Below are 19,757 nucleotides of genomic sequence, written 5' to 3'. Positions count from 1 at the left end.
GTGTATTACTGTGTGCGGCTGCACTACACAGTGATACAAACCACCAACAGACCTGCACAAATACCCAGCAACCATGCGACTCAACCACAAATTTTCCATGACATCACTGAGTTCAACTATACATTTAACATACAGCCAATTTTATGCCTATATTTTGATTGTCCAATAAAACACCACAAAACAAAAAGGTGCTCCTGTCTCTGGATGTGATATTAAACATGGAAGGAGGAAATATTACTCAATATGTATTATATATAAATGATGCAACTGAGTGTAACTATAACAGAGAGCCAGTTGAGGAGCCACTCCCTCTCCATGATATCCTGATGCAAATCTTCAGTGTGTGCAGTGTACTTCTGTCCTGCTGACTGCTCTTGTACTTTGTGTGGAGCATCAGAGGTCACATCTCCAGCCTCAGGATGATGAACACACTCACTCTTCTGCTGGTTGCTCTCTCTCTGCCCTGTGAGTTCTCCTGCTTCTTGCTGCTTCATCTTTTATCAGACAACATGGACTGATGGTCATAACCAGCAGTGCGCAAGGACAAAAAGAAATCACCAAAGATAATAGCAACAGCATGGTGAATCTGAGACTGTCCAACTTAAAGCCAGAGGACTCTGCTGTGTATTACTGTGCCAAACACACACAGCTGTTTCAGTGAAGGAAGCAGAGAGACTTCACAAAAACTCCACAGATATTTTACACAAGCACCAACAGGTGGCAGCAGAAGATATAAAGTCAAATGGCACTGGGGAGAGTGTGACCATTTCTCTCAAGGCACACACACAGATATTTGATGAAATCATAATTATTTAGAAATCACATGATTACTGCTGTGTTTCCCTGCAGAGAAATATCTAGAAAAGATGTGGAGAGAATATTTACCATTTAATGTAATTACACTTTCTGCATCTAAATATAAAGAAAATGTAGCTACACCTCTCCATGGGCCAGAATTAACCTGTGTCTTTATTTAACACAGTGTTTCTGTTTTTGATAGATATTTATTCTATTTGACTATAATCCTAATAATGAAACAAACAAATAAAAACATAAACCTGTATGATTTACAATGATTGTTTTTGACACAGCCACACAGCCAAAGGTAAAATGTGTTGACCTTGACACAGAGTAACTTATAAATGTGTGAACTACGAGAGTTTGAATCTAAACTAAAGGATTTACTTTGTCACATGTTTCAGTTACTGAGCAGATGCTTCTGTTCACTGGCGTCAAAGTCTCTCTTAGAGCATCTTTAAACACTGACAGTATTAAAAATCTTTTACTTCAACCTGCAAACCAGCAGCATCACACATAGTTTTCAAACCATTTACATGATCCTGGCTGCTCTCACTGTATTTCTGTTTGCAGCATATACAGTGAAAAAGTGCAGTGTGTAATAAATAATTGAATTAATAAATACAGTAAGGAGTTAGTTGATGTCAACACTTGATATTTAGGGATTATTTGGTTTTCAGTAACACAAAGCTAACAGTTGTTTTATTCATGTAAATGTGGGGACGTGATGTGATATTGTATAAATGTTACAGATGTAAAGCAGAGGTGATTTGTTGTCACTCTGCAGATATAATAACACTGAACAGACTCTTCTATTGGCTCCAGTTAGACCAACATTGATGCTTCATATGTTTGATTCTATGCAAACTCAGTGAGCTTCCTTGTTACTCAGCTATAAAAACATCACATCAGGCTGTCAGTGGAGTTCACAGCACGTCAGTTTCAACATAAACCATGTTCTCTGTAGCTCTGCTGCTGCTGTTGGCAGCTGGATGTGAGTCTCTCTGGATTTGTCAAAGTCAACAGTTCTTCTTTTGCTCTGTAACTTCTTAATTTGTTACAATCTTTGTTTTTAACAGGTGTGAAGTGTGAACAGTTGACACAGCCAGCCTCTGTGACTGTGCAGCCAGGTCAACGTCTGACCATCACCTGTCAGGTCTCTTATTCTGTGGGCAGCTACTGGACAGCTTGGATCAGACAGCCTGCAGGGAAAGGACTGGAGTGGATTGGAATGAAATATACTGGAGGCACTCACTACAAAGATTCACTGAAGAACAAGTTCAGTATCAGCTTAGACTCTTCCAGCAACACAGTGACTCTAAACGGACAGAATGTGCAGCCTGAAGACACTGCTGTGTATTACTGTGCCAGAGAGCCACAGTGACACAAAGCATCAGTAGACCTGAACAAAAACCCCTCAGTGCCTGAACACTTGTAACATGAAGCCACCAGAGGAGGAGCCCTCAGACCACTAATGATTTCAACACCAGCTCACTGTTACAGTACAGAGAGAAACAGACTTTAGATTCTAAATACTCTAGTATAACAGTGCATTGTCTGTTAATAACATTAAAGTAACAGAATAAATTCAGCTCACAACTAGATTTTAAAAGTTTGTGATTGAGCTACAGTAGAAATTATTCCCAGTAAAACCAATTTCTCTTCCTTGATCTTGTTTTTTGCAAAAACATACATTTATCATCTGAATCAGAACTGTGTTAGTGACTGAATCAAAAATGTTGAGCCAACTTCATGGTGATGGTTCTTTCACAATCTACAGTGTGTTGGATATGCAAGTTCTACCTTCTCTAAAAACATTTCATCTTTATAATGATTCAGTGTGTGTGTGTGTGTGTGTGTGTGTGTGCGTGTGCGTGTGTGTGTGTGTCAGTGAGAGGACAGAAGAGCTCACATCAGTTCAGCTTCAACATCAACCATGTTGGATGGTGTGGATGTATCCAACATACTGCACAGACATGCAGTACCATCAGAACAGATCTTTACGACTCACAGACACAATTTACTCGTCACTATCATTTATTGCAGCTCATTTAATCTTAGTAAACAGATCTACATATGTATACAGAATCTGTAGGCAACAGGACAAGTTTGGGTATTGGACATGTTCTTGTGTCAGGCTGTTGTCCGTGTGTAGTCTGAGCAGTATTGACCAATCATGTTTGAGAGGCAGGAAAACAGTCAGTGTGCAGAGGTGGATGGCATTGCCAGAAATGCAACCTCAGAAACCATCAACTATTGTCTGAGAACTCAGTGTTGTTGCTTTCTCAGTTTATCTAGATTCATATGCAAATACCTGTTTACAGATATTAGCCAAAATGACCGGCATACGGACGAGGAAGTCTGTGTGCCGCATATCTGCTTGCTTCACCTGATCTCCTGGAATATTGGCCGTTATTGCTGTCAGACCAATATCCAATGGGTTCAGAGACTCTAATAAAGGTAGTTTTGAAAGAAGAGAAATTTCCTCAGACAGTTTGGAAATAAACTGTAAATTGACCCCGATAGAGACGGTCCAATCATTATAAGATTCATAATGTTCCAGGGTAAAAACAATGGACTTGAATAATTGTACCATAGTGTACCTGTATTGTGCCTGCACAACACTGGGAACAGTGCTGCCCTGCCTTTTCAGCATTACTGTCTATAAACCAAAGAGTGTGTGTTTAGAGGACTCAGTCACCATCTGTGACAGAGAGTGAGGAGACCTCAAGCATGATTTCTTCTTCTCTGACAGAAACGTGGCATTTAAGGCATTTAGACCAGTTTAATTGAAACATGTCAGACAAACCTTAACTGTACAATGAACCTTCATGTTGCACCTATCCATCTATTAGCTATACAAGCTTATTCTTGAGGGTCACACTGTAGATAGGGCAAAACTGAATGTTAATGTAGGGTTCTCTAAAAATGAGTAAAAACATTCATTTTCTATTTTACTGTGTTTCTGTAATCTGAGTGATGGTAAAAATATGCGGATTCTGCCTTTATATTGCTTTTAAAACACAGAGTAAGGTAGGACTTCATTTCCCAGAATCCTCTGGTTTTTCCGGGTTTTCCGATAGTCCTGTTAAAATAAATATTGTTCATATATTAACTCTGTAATTCATGTTTTATAATGTTTACAAGTATTCTCTGGTCGATAAAAATTATAGAGGTTAGGTTTTGTGTGTTTTAATAAAAAGACTAGAGTTTTCTCCAGGAGGAAGTATCCCAGACTCCACCGGGACAGTGAAGGAGCTGGCGGCACTTTCCTCATCGCCAGAGGCAGAGAGAGCTAAGTCAATGTTTGGAGACTCGAACTAAAAGTTGGCTCAGATATTGCACTGCCCAGAGAGACTTTAACGGGCCACAGTACTCTTTTCACATATCTCAGTCGAGTGTGAGTAGTTTACACAACGGTGATGTTTACGAGCCGCGCTAGCATGGACTCCGCTACTAGCTCGTGCTGAGCGTTAGCTCAGTGACAGAGGACTAGCCGACTTCACCGAACGGACACGAGGAAGTCTACACGGACATTCGTGCGCGCGGGAGGACGGTGACGATGGAGCAGACGGAGCGGACGAGGTGACAGCAGGGAACGAGGACGCGTCGCAGGTAGCTGGAGCTACGGGACTCGGCGGGAGCTGTCTGGACATCGCTCTACGGCCTGGCTGGCTGCACCGCCATGTTGCTTCTACAGTGCGAGGTCGCGTGAGTACTTGACATTGGAACGGAACCGAGTGAAGGATACAGGCACCGGACTGTGTTAAAGCAGACTGTGTGAACTGTCCCGGGTTTCTAAAGGTTAAGTTCTTTCACTGGATAAAACTTCATGTGCACCAACTCTTCAAAGGGGCCCCAACGGTTAGGAAGATTAACCAAGCGCTTGGGTTAGACTTTTACTGGTACCATTATCAGTTATGTGAACTGTGAAAAATATTTTTGGGTACAGGTGTGAGTACTGGTTATTGTGTTTGAATACACAAAGCACTGTTTTGATATTTCTATGCATTTGGGTTCTTGAGTGAGCATTCCTTAGGTGAATACAGTTAAAAGAGTTAAAATACAGGAAGGGTTTTGTTTATTATTTTTTTTATTTGTTTATTTCATTCTTGAAGCGTTCCTTCATTTAAAGGTACAACTCCAAAGAACTAAAGAGAATGTTTAATAAATAAATGTTTGTGTTTTACCTTTACCTATGGTCGTTTAACATTCTTTTGGAGTAAACTGTATTTCTGAGGGCTTACGTATTTTTGCTAGTGCTCACGTAGCATAGTGAGTTTTCAGTGGAGGCACCGCGCTAAATATCTTCCTCTTCTCATCCTATTGATAGAGTCCCTTTTATTTAAAGCTGTAGAGAAAAACCCCAGCAAATTCACCAACTTTAGCTGAGAACCTAGGACCTGTTTAATCTGTTTGAGTGTGACCTCAGTGTAAATTATAGACACAAAGGGAAAAAGGGGTTACATTAAGCCCAGTTGTAACCTCTTCTGTGAGGAGGAGTCAATGCAAAACTCAGATATCTTCCACCTCTACTTATCTGACTGCAGAGAGGAGGACAGAGAACAGTGGACACACAGTTTAACATGATGGACTATAGGACAGGACTGCTGCTTTTAACTATCTGCTGGGCAGGTGAAGATTTTACCTGATCTTGACTTGACATAGTTCTTAATTGTGTTTCTGGTATTTAGTGGTTTTCTTTGCTCTCTTGACAGGTGTTGATGGTCAGACTCTGACAGAATCTGAACCAGTGGTGAAAAGGCCTGGAGAATCTCACAGACTGACCTGTACAGCCTCTGGATTTAACTTTGGTGGCTACTATATGAATTGGGTTAGACAGGCTCCTGGAAAAGGACTGGAGTGGGTCGCTACTATCAGCAGTGGCAGTAGCAGCATCTACTACTCTCAGTCAGTCAAAGGCCGGTTCACCATCTCCAGAGACAACAGCAGACAGCAGGTGTATCTGCAGATGAACAGTCTGAAGACTGAAGATTCTGCTGTTTATTATTGTGCTCGAGACACACAGTGACTGGAGTTGGTTGAGCAGCTGTACAAAAACCTGCAGTGCTCATTCTTACTGTGCTGAAAGACAACAAGGAAGAATTTTATTCATATTTTTATCTTGCGCTGTTGTATTTTTTAATAAAATCTTAAACAACGTTATCTAGCAACAATTAAACACATAAATTAAACAAAATGTGTTACTGTAATCACTACTACCTCACATAACAGCCAGAGACAGTGAAACAATCTGCTGAAATCAATGTACAGTGTGAATTAAAGAAATGCTACATGTACATATTTAGGCCACATAAATGTATTTATTATATGACATATGAAGCAGGACACAACATTGTAGTGAAAGATAATGCTGCAGTTCTGGATATAAAAACACTAGATGGCAGTCAGTGTCAAGTTTCTCTCTCCTCTGTCACGATGAGGAGAAACTCAGATCTGCTCTTCTCATTAATATCAACTGTCTGACATTCAAACCCTGAACTACAGCTTCATACTCACATCTACTGTGAGCTTACTTTCTTTTTGCTCACCATCTCATATAGATTACAAGATAAACAGCCAGGAGACTAAAGGACCTGCTGTTTGTTCTTGTGCCTGAGAGACATTGTGATGAAAGCTGAATGAATAAGTGATACTGCAATGAGACAAACTTTCACTTCTTGGGCTGATAGAGGAAAAACTATGTCTTACTTTGTCACATTCTTCCTCTGTGAGCAGTAATCCACCTCACTGAGGGGACCAATCACTTCTGAAGCTAACTAATGAGACTGACAGTGCAGCATGTTGTGTAAATTAAGAAAAGGAGAAACACTGAACAACATCTTTAATGCTGGTGTCTCAGTCTGTTTTGAACTCTCTCTCTCTCTCTCAGAGTCCAGCACTCCTTCACAAACTCCAACTGCTAAAATGCAAATCCACACACTGATGTACAATCCCCACCCATTCTGTCTACACAGTATATATCCACCATAACAGCCTTTACAGGTTTAGACTCAATCAAGTTCCCACCATGACAGTTGTACAGAGTGTCGTCCTCTTGGCTCTGATTTCAGGTGAGTGAAGTCGGTGTCCTGTGGAGGAGGAGAGAAGGATCTCTGGATGTCTGCTGGCTCCCTGGTTATCTAAACTCTGTGTGTCTTTCAGCTGCTCAGGGCCAGTCGCTCACCTCCTCAGGGCCAGTGGTCAGCAGAGCTGGAGGATCAGTCACTCTGTCCTGTAAAGTGGAAGGACTGCCTCTGGCTTGGCTGCACTGGATCCGTCAGAAACCAGGGAAAGGACTGGAATGGATCGGACGCATTGATAGTGGAACTGGCACCATATTTGCCCAGAGTCTCCAAGGCCAGTTTTCCATCACCAAAGACACTTCCAGAAATCTTGTGTACTTAGAGGTGAAGAGTGTGAAAGAAGAAGACTCTGCAGTTTATTATTGTGCACGAGAGCCACAGTGACACATGAGACGACAAAGCTGTACAAACACTGAACAACACTGATGTCTGTATGAGAAGCACTGAAGCATGTCAGGGCTTTGAAAACACAATTTCCACTGAATGACGTCCAGTTAACAAATGATAAAGTATGTCTCAGTGTTTTGGGACAGTTTACCATGACTCATGGCAACATCTGCACTTATAAGAAGACAACCTGACTGTGATCACAACATGAGTTTAACTACAGTAACGTCTTGCTTGGCTGAGCTCTGTGTCATACATTACTTTATTTTTTACATTGACCTGCACTAACTTCATGAGTTTTAAGACATTTTATACAGTAAATCCTATCATTAAATTAACCATGTAGATGGTGGAATAAAAGTCTATATAAGCTCTTTCACTGAAACAATTATGTTCCTTACATAATAAATGACTTCTCTTCATGTTCCCTCTGGAAGACACACTGTTTACACCATCAGCTGATTCAGTTTAAATTTAAAGATTCTTCAACAAAATGCAAATGAAGGTTGCTCATGAGAGTGTGTGAAAAATGCTACAATCAGATGTGTAATGAAATTAAGATATGACATGTAGCTGAGCTGTCTTTAGGATGTAGTCTTTAGTGGTGGCAGCATTTATACACTGTGTTTTAGTGGTTTAAAATTGATTTCTCATCTTTAAATATTGTGCATGAGATTCATTAACAAGAAAAAAAAAATAAAACTACAAGGCACAAGCAGTAGCACAGCAAAAACTGAGTTTGAAATGGAAAAATAATTCCATTGCTGCTTTCAAGTTGATTTTCAGACTACATGCACTGAAACATTTGTTTCTTATATATTTACAAACAGTAGCAATTTTCCATTATTTTAACATTGCATTGGACGTCTCACAGCAAAAAAAGTTCAAATGTTAAAAAAAAGACTTACAGTAAAACAAGGATAATAATAACATCAGGTTGTCATGAGAGATGATGACAGAGATAATTCTTTAAAATAATCACACAAATACTGTTCGTTAGGGAAAAAAGCCAGAATATGAAAATTAATTTTAAGGAGAGATTGAACAGAAGACTCTGTTTCTGAAAAAGGAGGAGTCAATGCAAAACTCAGATATCTTCCACCTCTACTTATCTGACTGCAGAGAGGAGGACAGAGAACAGTGGACACACAGTTTAACATGATGGACTATAGGACAGGACTGCTGCTTTTAACTATCTGCTGGGCAGGTGAAGATTTTACCTGATTTTTATATTAGGTTTTCTTTTAGGTTGTAAATTTGCTGCATGTCATGGTTTTCTTGCTGTCTTGACAGGTGTTGATGGTCAGACTCTGACAGAATCTGAAGCAGTGATTAAAAGGCCTGGAGAATCTCACAGACTGACCTGTACAGCCTCTGGATTGCACTTTGATAATTACTGGATGGCCTGGGTCAGACAGGCTCCTGGAAAAGGACTGGAGTGGGTTGCCACTATCAGACATGACAGTCGTGAGATCTACTACTCTCAGTCAGTTCAAGGCCGGTTCACCATCTCCAGAGACAACAACGTCGATCAAGTGTATCTGCAGATGAACAGTCTGAAGACTGAAGATTCTGCTGTTTATTATTGTGCTCGAGAGCCACAGTGACTGGAGTTGGTTGAGCAGCTGTACAAAAACCTACAGTAACCCCTCTGACTGGGCTGATAAACAACAACTGTCTTTGCTTTGGGGTTGAAAGAAATTACCCAGAGTCACCCAGAGTCCCACAGGCCACTCTTTATCTGATATTGTACCAAATGTAAAAAGAAAAAAACAACAACAATAAATAAACATTATAGATCATTGCAGTGAAATAATTGTATCACCATACAGACTGGAAGAAGACTCAAACAGGTCAGATCTCCTCTCTCTCAGCAGACAGTGACAGAATACAACATCCACAGAGTTCAGACTATTAAACAGACCTAATGAACAAAACGTCATGTGTCTCCATGCTGAGTCCCTCTTTCAAAACTCTAGAGGGCAGTCTAGGACTGACTGAGTTTGACTCATTGACTCATACTGATCATATGATTAAAACACATGCACTAACAGTAAGGTAAATAAAGAACAGAGGTGATTTGAATGCTCTTATCTGACATTAACACATCTACTGATGATGGCATATTTGTTCAAATCAAACCCTAGTTCCCATTTTCATCTCATCTAATTATGTAAACCATTTAGTTGCTTGATTGTGACGTTCAACAGCACGTTACAATTTATATTTATTCATTAATTACAAAAAAAGCACCCAAGCAGTCCAATCAGCTGTATCCTTACTGTGCTGAGGAGTCGATGCAAAACCCTGTTTATAGAATTCACTAATAGAGGCCATTTCTTGTTCATGGTAGACAGAAGAAAAGTTATGTATTTAATGCATCTGTGTAGATGTCATCTGACTTCCACTGCAGCCAACATCAGTATAGAAGAGAGTTAGATAGGCTTGATTTTCCCTGAATACAAGATGTATATGACATGTTTTAATCATTTCCTTTTGTGTATTGTGATGCCCAGAGAGGATGGGGCGAAATGTGCCCTGTTACCATGTAATGGGATGGAAAATAACATCTGCTAACTTCATTATAACTTAAACAGTAGCTCTGCCTCTTCACAAATACAAAACAAACAATGTAAATAACTTTTTGTAATTTAGCCAAAAAGCTCTTCATTGCACCATTAGTTAAAGATTGTCGTTGTCCCGTTATCTTCCATTGGAGCAGAAATTAGTTGCCAGGATATTAATATTTTACAGTTTCCCGTGTCGTTCTTGTAGAGATACTCTACTTATGGAAATGTATCTGTGTCACATGTTCCCTGTTTAAACCCACAGAGGGAGGTCTATGCAAACTCTTCCTCTCTTATAAACACACCATCAGCAACTTGTGGCAGATCACTGGGACAGTTTGATATATTTCTGAAACACTCAGATCAGAAAGCACTGAACTACAGTGTTTATCACAGAATGGAAAATACAGTTATCTGGAGTTTATTATTTGTAGTTACTATTCATGGTGAGAAACTTAAATCTGCTTTACTGATTTTATAAATGTGCAACCTGTGATTATTAAAGTTTGACTGATAATGATTGTTTCTTTACTTACAGGAGTTTGGAGTGAGATCAAACTGGACCAGTCTTCCTCTGAGGTGAAAAGACCTGGAGAGACAGTGAAGATGTCATGTATCACATCTGGTTATACCATGACAAGCAATGATATTCACTGGATACGACAGAGGCCAGGGAATGCTCTGGAGTGGATTGGGTGGATGATCACAGGTTCAAACTCTGCTAGCTATGGCAGCTCCTTTCAAAGTCGTTTCATCATGACTGAAGATGTGCCCAGCAGCACTCAGTACCTCGAGGTCAAGAGCCTGACAGCAGAAGATTCTGCTGTTTACTTCTGTGCTCGACAAAGCACAGTGACTGAAGACAGTGGAACAGCTGCACAAAAACCTCCACAGACAACAAACAGCAATGTGATCTTAATGACATCAGAGTTTTCTCACCACCTGCAAAAGCACTTTGATATATCCACATTAGATTTCTGTATATTTTAACATTTGATAACAGAGTGAACTTGGCTAGTTCAGGAGATAATTAGAAAAGTGAAATGTCCACAGTCCCATACATATTCAAACACTGGCTGATTGGATGATGTGATAATAAAGCAATTTAGTAGATGATGGATAACACTGCTTTTTATTTCTATCACTGTAAATGCTGTCATGTGCTGCACATTATGCTCAAAGTGACTAATGAGAAACAGAGCCTTGATACCAAGATGAATTATAAGCTCACAAATGTGATTAAACCAGGTGTGTTCATGTGTCAGATGTCTGAACTCAGATTAACATTTGTGTATTATTATAATAACTGTGGTTGTGTTGTTAATACTGATAGACTTTAACACAAATTAAAACACATATGAATATTAAAACAGGTGACTGAGGGTTGACTGTTGGATATTAATTCAGCAGTTTCATTAAATATCTTCAGTCCAGCTGTTTCCTCCCTGTGAGGAGGAGTCAAAGACGCACACAGACACATTTACACCTGAAATTTGACAATAATTTTATTATTTTATCACCAGTAGCAATATTCCATTATTAGTAAGTTGCAGTGAACAAAACCGCCTGCCATGTTAAATAGGCATGTTTAAATATTACAAAGTCACTTACAGTCAAACAAGGATAATAATGACATCAGGTAAGAAATATAAACCAAATCAAAACTTTAACACAGTTGTGAAATTAATCTTAAGAAAAAGACCAATACAACATCTTTTTGGTTAGAAGAAAGCCTTAAAATGAAAATAAGTTTTGAGGAGAGATTGAATAGAGAACGTTGTTCATTAAAAAGGAGGAGTCAATGCAAAACTCAGATATCTTCCACCTCTACTTATCTGACTGCAGAGAGGAGGACAGAGAACAGTGGACACACAGTTTAACATGATGGACTATAGGACAGGACTGCTGCTTTTAACTATCTGCTGGGCAGGTGAAGATTTTACCTCATCTTGACTTGACACAGTTTTTGTTTGTGTGACCAACATATTTCACACTTTTGTTTTTGTCTTGACAGGTGTTGATGGTCAGACTCTGACTCAGTCTGAACCAGTGATTAAAAGGCCTGGAGAATCTCACAGACTGACCTGTACAGCCTCTGGATTGTCAATCAGTGGCTACGAGATGCACTGGGTCAGACAGGCTCCTGGAAAAGGACTGGAGTGGATCGCTTATATTAGCGGTGGTGGTGGCACCACATACTACTCTCAGTCAGTCAAAGGCCGGTTCACCATCTCCAGAGACAACAGCAGACAGCAGGTGTATCTGCAGATGAACAGTCTGAAGACTGAAGATTCTGCTGGTTTTGTAATGCTGTATTTTCTGTATAATGTTATATCTGATGTTTTGTATTTTATGTTTTACATAACAAATATGTCATAAATAAAACTAATAATATCTGAACCTGCACTGTACAAATTAAGAAAAGTGTTCTTGAGAAATACTATCACAAATCATTAAATATAAAAAAACCCTTAACACACACAATAAACATCACTCGTTCATAAAATGGCCAAAGACAGCACAATAATCTGGTGGCTGAAATGAAACTACTGCAAATACTTTCTACAAATGAAGACACAATAAAGTTATGTGGAACCTAAAGTGAGTCAAAGTATGAGATAATAAAAAACAATGTTGCAGTTAATTTCAAAAAATTAATTAAGTACAGTAAGTATGTAAATTATTGGATCAATAAGTGCTGTACATGGTATATACATGCTAATGCAACACATTTAGGCACTGATAGTTTACAGTAGGCTTAAACAAAGTTAACAGTTGTTTAATTGATGTAAAGGCAGGGACATTTTCTAAATGTTACTGTTCAGTGTGTAATAAAGTTACATCACTGTGTAAAGCAGAGGTGATTTGTTGTCACTCTGCAGATATAATAACACTGAACAGACTCTTCTATTGGCTCCAGTTAGACCAACATTGATGCTTCATATGTTTGATTCTATGCAAACTCAGTGAGCTTCCTTGTTACTCAGCTATAAAAACATCCCATCAGGCTGTCAGTGGAGTTCACAGCACGTCAGTTTCAACATAAACCATGTTCTCTGTAGCTCTGCTGCTGCTGTTGGCAGCTGGATGTGAGTCTCTCTGGATTTGTCAAAGTCAACAGTTCTTCTTTTGTTAATTTGATCATTTGTTACAAAACATTTTCTCTTTTTAACAGGTGTGAAGTGTGAACAGTTGACACAGCCAGCCTCTGTGACTGTGCAGCCAGGTCAACGTCTGACCATCACCTGTCAGGTCTCTTATTCTGTGAGCAGCTACTACACAGCTTGGATCAGACAGCCTGCAGGGAAAGGACTGGAGTGGATTGGATATAGTCGTGCTGGAGGGAGCACATACTACAAAGATTCACTGAAGAACAAGTTCAGTATCAGCTTAGACTCTTCCAGCAACACAGTGACTCTAAACGGACAGAATGTGCAGCCTGAAGACACTGCTGTGTATTACTGTGCCAGAGAGCCACAGTGACACAAAGCATCAGTAGACCTGAACAAAAACCCCTCAGTGCCTGAACACTTGTAACATGAAGCCACCAGAGGAGGAGCCCTCAGACCACTAATGATTTCAACACCAGCTCACTGTTACAGCCATTTAAATACCTGGAGGTTTCAATCACTGATACATTATTGTATGTAATTTCACAATGAAAACTTAATTACATAATGTATACATTTATTAATTTATTTTTTCTTAAACATTAAACTTATGAGTAATGAAATAAATTCAGCTGAATTATCTTCAGAAATTTAATTGTGTATTGTAGCCATCTAAGCTAAGTGCAATTTATTGACCGTTTGAGCTGATAGCTGTTTTTCATGACTTTGAAACAGATGTTTGTAATTAAATTAAAAGATATGCCATTAGCATAAACAGTCAGCAAAAATCAACATAACAATCACAGTGTATTCTATGTGGTCTTTTGTCAATGTGTGGAGATTGGCCCAGGTTGATGTTAGATTCTCAGTCTGACTTGTTATCATAGTCAGGTCCTGTGGATCAATAGTCTGTTGAGTTATATGTTAATGCTGATTGTTAATATGAAATTTAAATTGACATTTTACACAATTAAAATCCTCCTGTACATCCACCTGTAACAAGCTGAGATTCTTGTCCATTTCAGTTGTTTCCTCCCTGTGAGGAGGAGTCAATGCAAAACTCAGATATCTTCCACCTCTACTTATCTGACTGCAGAGAGGAGGACAGAGAACAGTGGACACACAGTTTAACATGATGGACTATAGGACAGGACTGCTGCTTTTAACTATCTGCTGGGCAGGTGAAGATTTTACCTCATCTTGACTTGACACAGTTCTCATTTGTGTTTCTGACATGTCATGGTTTTCTTTGCTGTCTTGACAGGTGTTGATGGTCAGACTCTGACAGAATCTGAACCAGTGATTAAAAGGCCTGGAGAATCTCACAGACTGACCTGTACAGCCTCTGGACTGACAATCAGTGGCTACTGGATGAACTGGGTCAGACAGGCTCCTGGAAAAGGACTGGAGTGGATCGCTTATATCACTAGTGACAGTAGCAGCAAAACCTACTCTCAGTCAGTCAAAGGCCGGTTCACCATCTCCAGAGACAACAGCAGACAGCAGGTGTATCTGCAGATGAACAGTCTGAAGACTGAAGATTCTGCTGTTTATTATTGTGCTCGATAGCCACAGTGACTGGAGTTGGTTGAGCAGCTGTACAAAAACCTACAGTGCTCATTCTTACCACAGTATCTCACATGATCTCTCATGAAATAATACATTAGTTGTTTTTTTCACAATGACCTACAGGTGGCAGTCGAAGATAAGACTTGGTACAACACAAACTAAGACACTATGAAAGACACAGCAGATGTTGTGGTTTGTTACATCCTGTTTTTCAATGTAATTGTTAATAATGTTCCCATTATTGATTTTTAACAGTGTTGAGAATATATTTGGACAATATATCCAGGATATGGATGGTTAAACAAATGCTGCCAAAGAGAATGATAAATACCTCTAATCTGAATATAAATAAAAGTTACAGTTGAATAACTTGAAAAGAATCTGCATTATTAAAAATATATATGATCATGATGTAAAAGAATGATATAACTCACAGTGATGTGATGACAAAACCATTGACTGTATATGTATCTCTATAAACTGTCTGTGTACAAAACATTATACAAATGTTCTCCTTTCACTCACTGAGACTATGAAACATAGAAATATTTCATTTCTATGCTGTGAACAAAATGGGATGTTCTGATTATTTAGCTTAACCACTGTGAAAAAAATGCTTATAATGGTGGGGAAACCAGTGATTTTTAGAAACTGCATTCACATTTTGAAAAAACTCCACGACATGCTGCGTTTTACAGTGGATTCCATTTTTATTATCAAATTATTCCATCCATGTTTTCTGAATCACAAAAATCATATGGCCTTAGAGATGAAGAACAACACCTCCAGTCAGCTGATTTACTATCATCACTACTGTATGTAAATCAGCCTCCTTGTGTGTTGCCTCATAAAGAAGTGAAGTGTGTGTGTGTCAGTGAGAGGACAGAAGAGCTCACATCAGTTCAGCTTCAACATCAACCATGTTCTCTGTAGCTCTGATACTGCTGCTGGCAGCTGGATCCTGTGAGGAGCTTTCAGTGGATTCACACTAATAAACACATTAGAAACACTGAATAGTCAGATGAATGATGGAGATAATGTTGATTTGTCTTTCCACAGGTGTGAACAGTATTGATCTCATCCAGCCAGACTCAATGGTTGTGCAGCCTGGACAGTCTTTGACCATCACCTGTCAGGTCTCTGGTTATTCTTTGACTGATAACAGCTATGCAACAGGTTGGATCAGACAGCGTGAAGGAAAACCAATGGACTGGATTATACATCGGTGGGGTGGAGGAAGCGTTTACCAAAATAATGCTCTGAAGAACAAGTTCCTTTACCACACACGCACTTCTACAAGCTCAGTGACTTTAACAGGACAGAATCTGCAGCCTGAGGACACAGCTGTGTATTACTGTGTGCGTGTGAGCTACACAGTGATACAAACCACCAACAGACCTGTACAAATACCCAGCAACCATGTGACTCAACCACACACAATGCTGACAATGAGAGATGTAAATAAAGGCCATTACTGGCAGTTTTTCCCTGAAATAATTTACTTTAAAATGTGTATACATGTTCTTCTTTTATTGGTGTAAAGTGATACATACAAAAACAACAACTTATAATAATGATAAGTAGAAGTAGTATTTTAATAAACAAAAGTACAGTAAATAAAGTAAGTTTAAAAAAAGGTTCCCTCTAAAAAACTAATCATGACTGTGTTTGGAAAGTTTTCAGTTGCTTAGTGTTTCACATTTTGCCAGCTCTGGTAGAAAAGATATTCTATTTTAAAACACATCAGTGTTCCATGTTCCCTTATGGGCCCTAGGCCTTTTTGGGGGTAATTTCCCTGCCTTTACTTTTAAGCTCATATCACAGTCATTATAAAGCCTACATACACATGCTATATCTTGGGTTTTTTTTTCGTGACAATCTGGGTTATCCACATTTGCCATCATTTCATGTCCTTCTCTGTGCCTGTATTTTATATTAATTTTTATATCAATGAAAAAAACAAATCTGTGTTACTAAATTCTTACATTTTTACATGTATCTCACCATAGCAAGTTGGAAGAAGACATATTCTGCCATATATGAAGAGGAGAGACTGTCTGGAATCTGGCAATATAAGAACCATGATGCTGGGACATTCTGTCACTTCACAGCTGTCCAAAACATGTGGTTTGTGCCAGGCGGACGTGATTGCCAGTATTTTTTCATTATTGCAAGAAATTCCATTGACTCATTCACAAGTCAAAAATGTGTTTTATCTGAAAGAAACATGCAATATTTACATCTTAGATCATAGAAAAATAGTCAACCAAGTGCAATGAAGCCCTCCAAGATAATATTTGCCACTTTGTTTGCAATAAAAAAAAAAAAAAAAAAAAAAAAAAAATGGGCCACTGGGGGGTGGGGGTGGGGGGGTAGCACGTGTCCCCCTCAATGTATATGGTGACTACGGCCCTGTCAGCATGCATAATTAGGTCTCACTTGTCTGGGTGTGCCCTATGACCTTGTCATACAAAGTTTGATGTGTCAACTGGACAATATGGAGATATTTGCATCTTGAAAGCCGGACTACAAATGTGGATAGACAGGGAGAAACACACGCAAGCCTAAGACGTGGTAAGATACGATATTCCTCACTATATGAAGTGACTGATAACAGGATCTGTATAATGGATTGTAAAGAAATTCATCAGGTTTTTATTTTGTAGACAGTTGATGTGTATTAATAGCATGATGGGATGACAGCACAATGATGTGTGTGGTATCACTGGAAAGCTCTAGTCCTGCGCTTTCATGTGATATGCGTGGCATTTCTGTGCGAGCCTGCATTCGCGAGTGCAAAGCTGTATGAAAGCTCTGTTATACATAATTTTAGTGTAACTTTATCATTTTCTTTTTCGCTGTGAAAACATTGGACTCCCGACAAGTGCTTGGTCTTGTCAGAAAGCTACAGTTCCACTGTTTCACGTGATATGCATGGCTTCTCACTATGATGCACGGCCATGGAGAAAATCAATAGAGAAGAACAGGTGTGAATTTGGACGCACTATGCGTTCTTCGGGCCCATAGGGTTAAACCTATAGGAGCTCTTCTTCCCTCAGTTTAATGACACCATCAGCAACTCTCCTAATTTGTAACTGAACAACTGATATAGTTTTATGCACCTATCTGCCTCACTATATTTGCCTGGAGTTTATTATTTGTAGCCTTTGCCTGGTGTGGCTTTGCTCTTTGTCGAGGTAGGCTGGCTCATGTTATTCTGTTGACTTCAGGCAGCTTCTGTTTGTCTGCTGCTGATAGACAACAACTACCTCACATACAAAGAGGTGTAAATAAACAAGAATAAAATGCTTGATGTTTTTTATTTTCAAATATCCAAAGCTAATAAAAGAAGTTCAGAGCTGTAATGATGAACAATAATTTAAATGTTAGTCCTCTCTGACTTCAAACAAATCTCTATATTTTTGGGTGTCACAAGTGTGTAACCTTTCTTGAATGTTAAAAGTATCTACCATCCCTGTTTTAAAACTCTAGAGTGCAGACAAGATCTGGCTTTAACACTTATCCTAGTGACATCTATAAAGAGGAAGAAATGACAGAGAAGGAAAGAAGTGATTGTTTTTACTTAATTGTTTTCAGCTCTTAATGTGCCAGATATTAATGTCCTCCTCCTAATGATCACCTGTTACCAACCTTTCTGCCATGAAATAACCATAAATCTGTCACAATGCCAAATCCAGGCGTGTTGTGCATCACTGCTTCACTAATGGCAGCTTTTACATTATTGTTGTGGTAATGTTGATGATCAAGTTACTCCATTTCAAACACAAAAACATATTTAATGTACAAACATTGTGTCCAGTTTCACCAAAGAAAAAGATCAATCAGTTGTTTCCTCCCTGTGAGGAGGAGTCAATGCAAAACTCAGATATCTTCCACCTCTACTTATCTGACTGCAGAGAGGAGGACAGAGAACAGTGGACACACAGTTTAACATGATGGACTATAGGACAGGACTGCTGCTTTTAACTATCTGCTGGGCAGGTGAAGATTTTTGATGATTACTATATTAGGTTTTCTTTTAGGTTGTAAACTTGTTTCATGTCATGGTTTTCTTGCTGTCTTGACAGGTGTTGATGGTCAGACTCTGACAGAATCTGAACCAGTGATTAAAAGGCCTGGAGAATCTCACAGACTGACCTGTACAGCCTCTGGATTGGACTTTGATAACTACTGGATGGCCTGGATCAGACAGGCTCCTGGAAAAGGACTGGAGTGGGTTGCCGCTATTTATGATAGTAGCAACATCTACTACTCTCAGTCAGTTCAAGGCCGGTTCACCATCTCCAGAGACAACAACGTTGATCAAGTGTATCTGCAGATGAACAGTCTGAAGACTGAAGATTCTGCTGTTTATTATTGTGCTCGACAGCCACAGTGACTGGAGTTGGTTGAGCAGCTGTACAAAAACCTACACAACTTCTTTTAGGCTGGCAGAGCCCAAGCATGAAATACTTTTGTAGTATGTATCTTAATTATACAACAGTTAGTTTCGGCCCTGCAATCTGATTGGTCGAGAGACAGTAAAACCGTGACGATATTGGAGTACAACATCACGGTTATTTCACTGTGTTTGTATCACTCCGCTTCACAGCTGATTGCAATCAACAATCAAATCAAAACTGACGGTTAGTGTCAGTTAGGTCAGCAGCTGCGTTGCATCACTGGAAAAGTATTTAAACAAACTTCCACCAGATGCAAATGCCCTTTATCTGAAGCCCAGGATGACAGCAGCTCACACAGACAATATCTGGTACACTAAAGCTCCGCTGGGAATAAACTCACTCGCACAGATGCTGTGTAAAGAGGCGGGGACAACAGCTATCTACACCAATCACAGTTTCAGGGCGACTGCCATACAGAAGCTGTCAGATGCGGGTCTTGAAGCTAGGGAGATCATGTCAGTGAGTGGGCACAGGTATGATGTTGTTTTAACGCAGCCTACATGTAAAGTTATTCTTCTAATTAGGAGTCGGGCCCTAAGATATACCTTTTGTCTTGCAGGTCTGACAGCTCATTAAAAAGCTACTGGAAGCCATCCATGGAGAGCAGGAAACGATGGAGCAACATACTGTCAGATCAGAAGGCAGAGTCGGCTGTGCCTGTGAAGCGACAGTCCACCATGCAGTCACCAGAGACTGGTGACTGGAAATGTGCAGATAAATGTGTATAAAGAGTAAGGGCCTGGCGCACCATGTCTGCGTTACATAGCAACGGTGATA

General features: G+C 39.5%; 3 protein-coding genes and 3 gene segments (V, D, J or C); all 6 read left to right on the top strand.

The window, feature by feature from the left end:
* Positions 1-19,757, top strand: part of LOC125878734 (uncharacterized) — a 231,193-nt gene that overhangs the window by 73,135 nt on the left and 138,301 nt on the right. Inside the window, exon 2 of the mRNA XM_049560107.1 lies at positions 1,878-2,170. Coding sequence (XP_049416064.1) covers positions 1,878-2,170 — 293 coding nt within the window. The remainder of the gene's footprint in view (positions 1-1,877; positions 2,171-19,757) is intronic.
* LOC125878736 (immunoglobulin mu heavy chain-like) overlaps positions 1-19,757 on the top strand; it is a 135,060-nt gene that overhangs the window by 75,375 nt on the left and 39,928 nt on the right.
* The window catches only part of LOC125878741 (Ig heavy chain V region 3-like), a 20,625-nt gene continuing 1,164 nt past the window's right edge, over positions 297-19,757 (top strand). Inside the window, 1 exon segment of the V gene segment in view lies at positions 297-465. Coding sequence covers positions 420-465 — 46 coding nt within the window.
* The window catches only part of ighd (immunoglobulin heavy constant delta), a 185,184-nt gene continuing 169,529 nt past the window's right edge, over positions 4,103-19,757 (top strand). The window contains 1 exon segment of the mRNA XM_049560106.1: positions 4,103-4,504. Coding sequence (XP_049416063.1) covers positions 4,484-4,504 — 21 coding nt within the window. The 5' untranslated portion in view covers positions 4,103-4,483.
* LOC125878759 (immunoglobulin heavy variable 3-74-like) lies at positions 5,837-7,958 on the top strand. The segment is given in 2 exon segments: positions 5,837-6,872; positions 6,964-7,958. Coding segments are annotated over 2 exon segments (348 nt in total).
* On the top strand, positions 9,587-10,911 carry LOC125878738 (immunoglobulin heavy variable 1-3-like). The segment is given in 2 exon segments: positions 9,587-10,284; positions 10,377-10,911. Coding segments are annotated over 2 exon segments (501 nt in total).

The sequence above is a fragment of the Epinephelus fuscoguttatus genome, linkage group LG19, assembly GCF_011397635.1.
Source record: "Epinephelus fuscoguttatus linkage group LG19, E.fuscoguttatus.final_Chr_v1".
NCBI lineage: Eukaryota > Metazoa > Chordata > Actinopteri > Perciformes > Serranidae > Epinephelus > Epinephelus fuscoguttatus.
The sequence above is the reverse complement of the archived record's forward strand: the minus strand, read 5'-3'. Positions and strand labels throughout refer to the sequence as shown.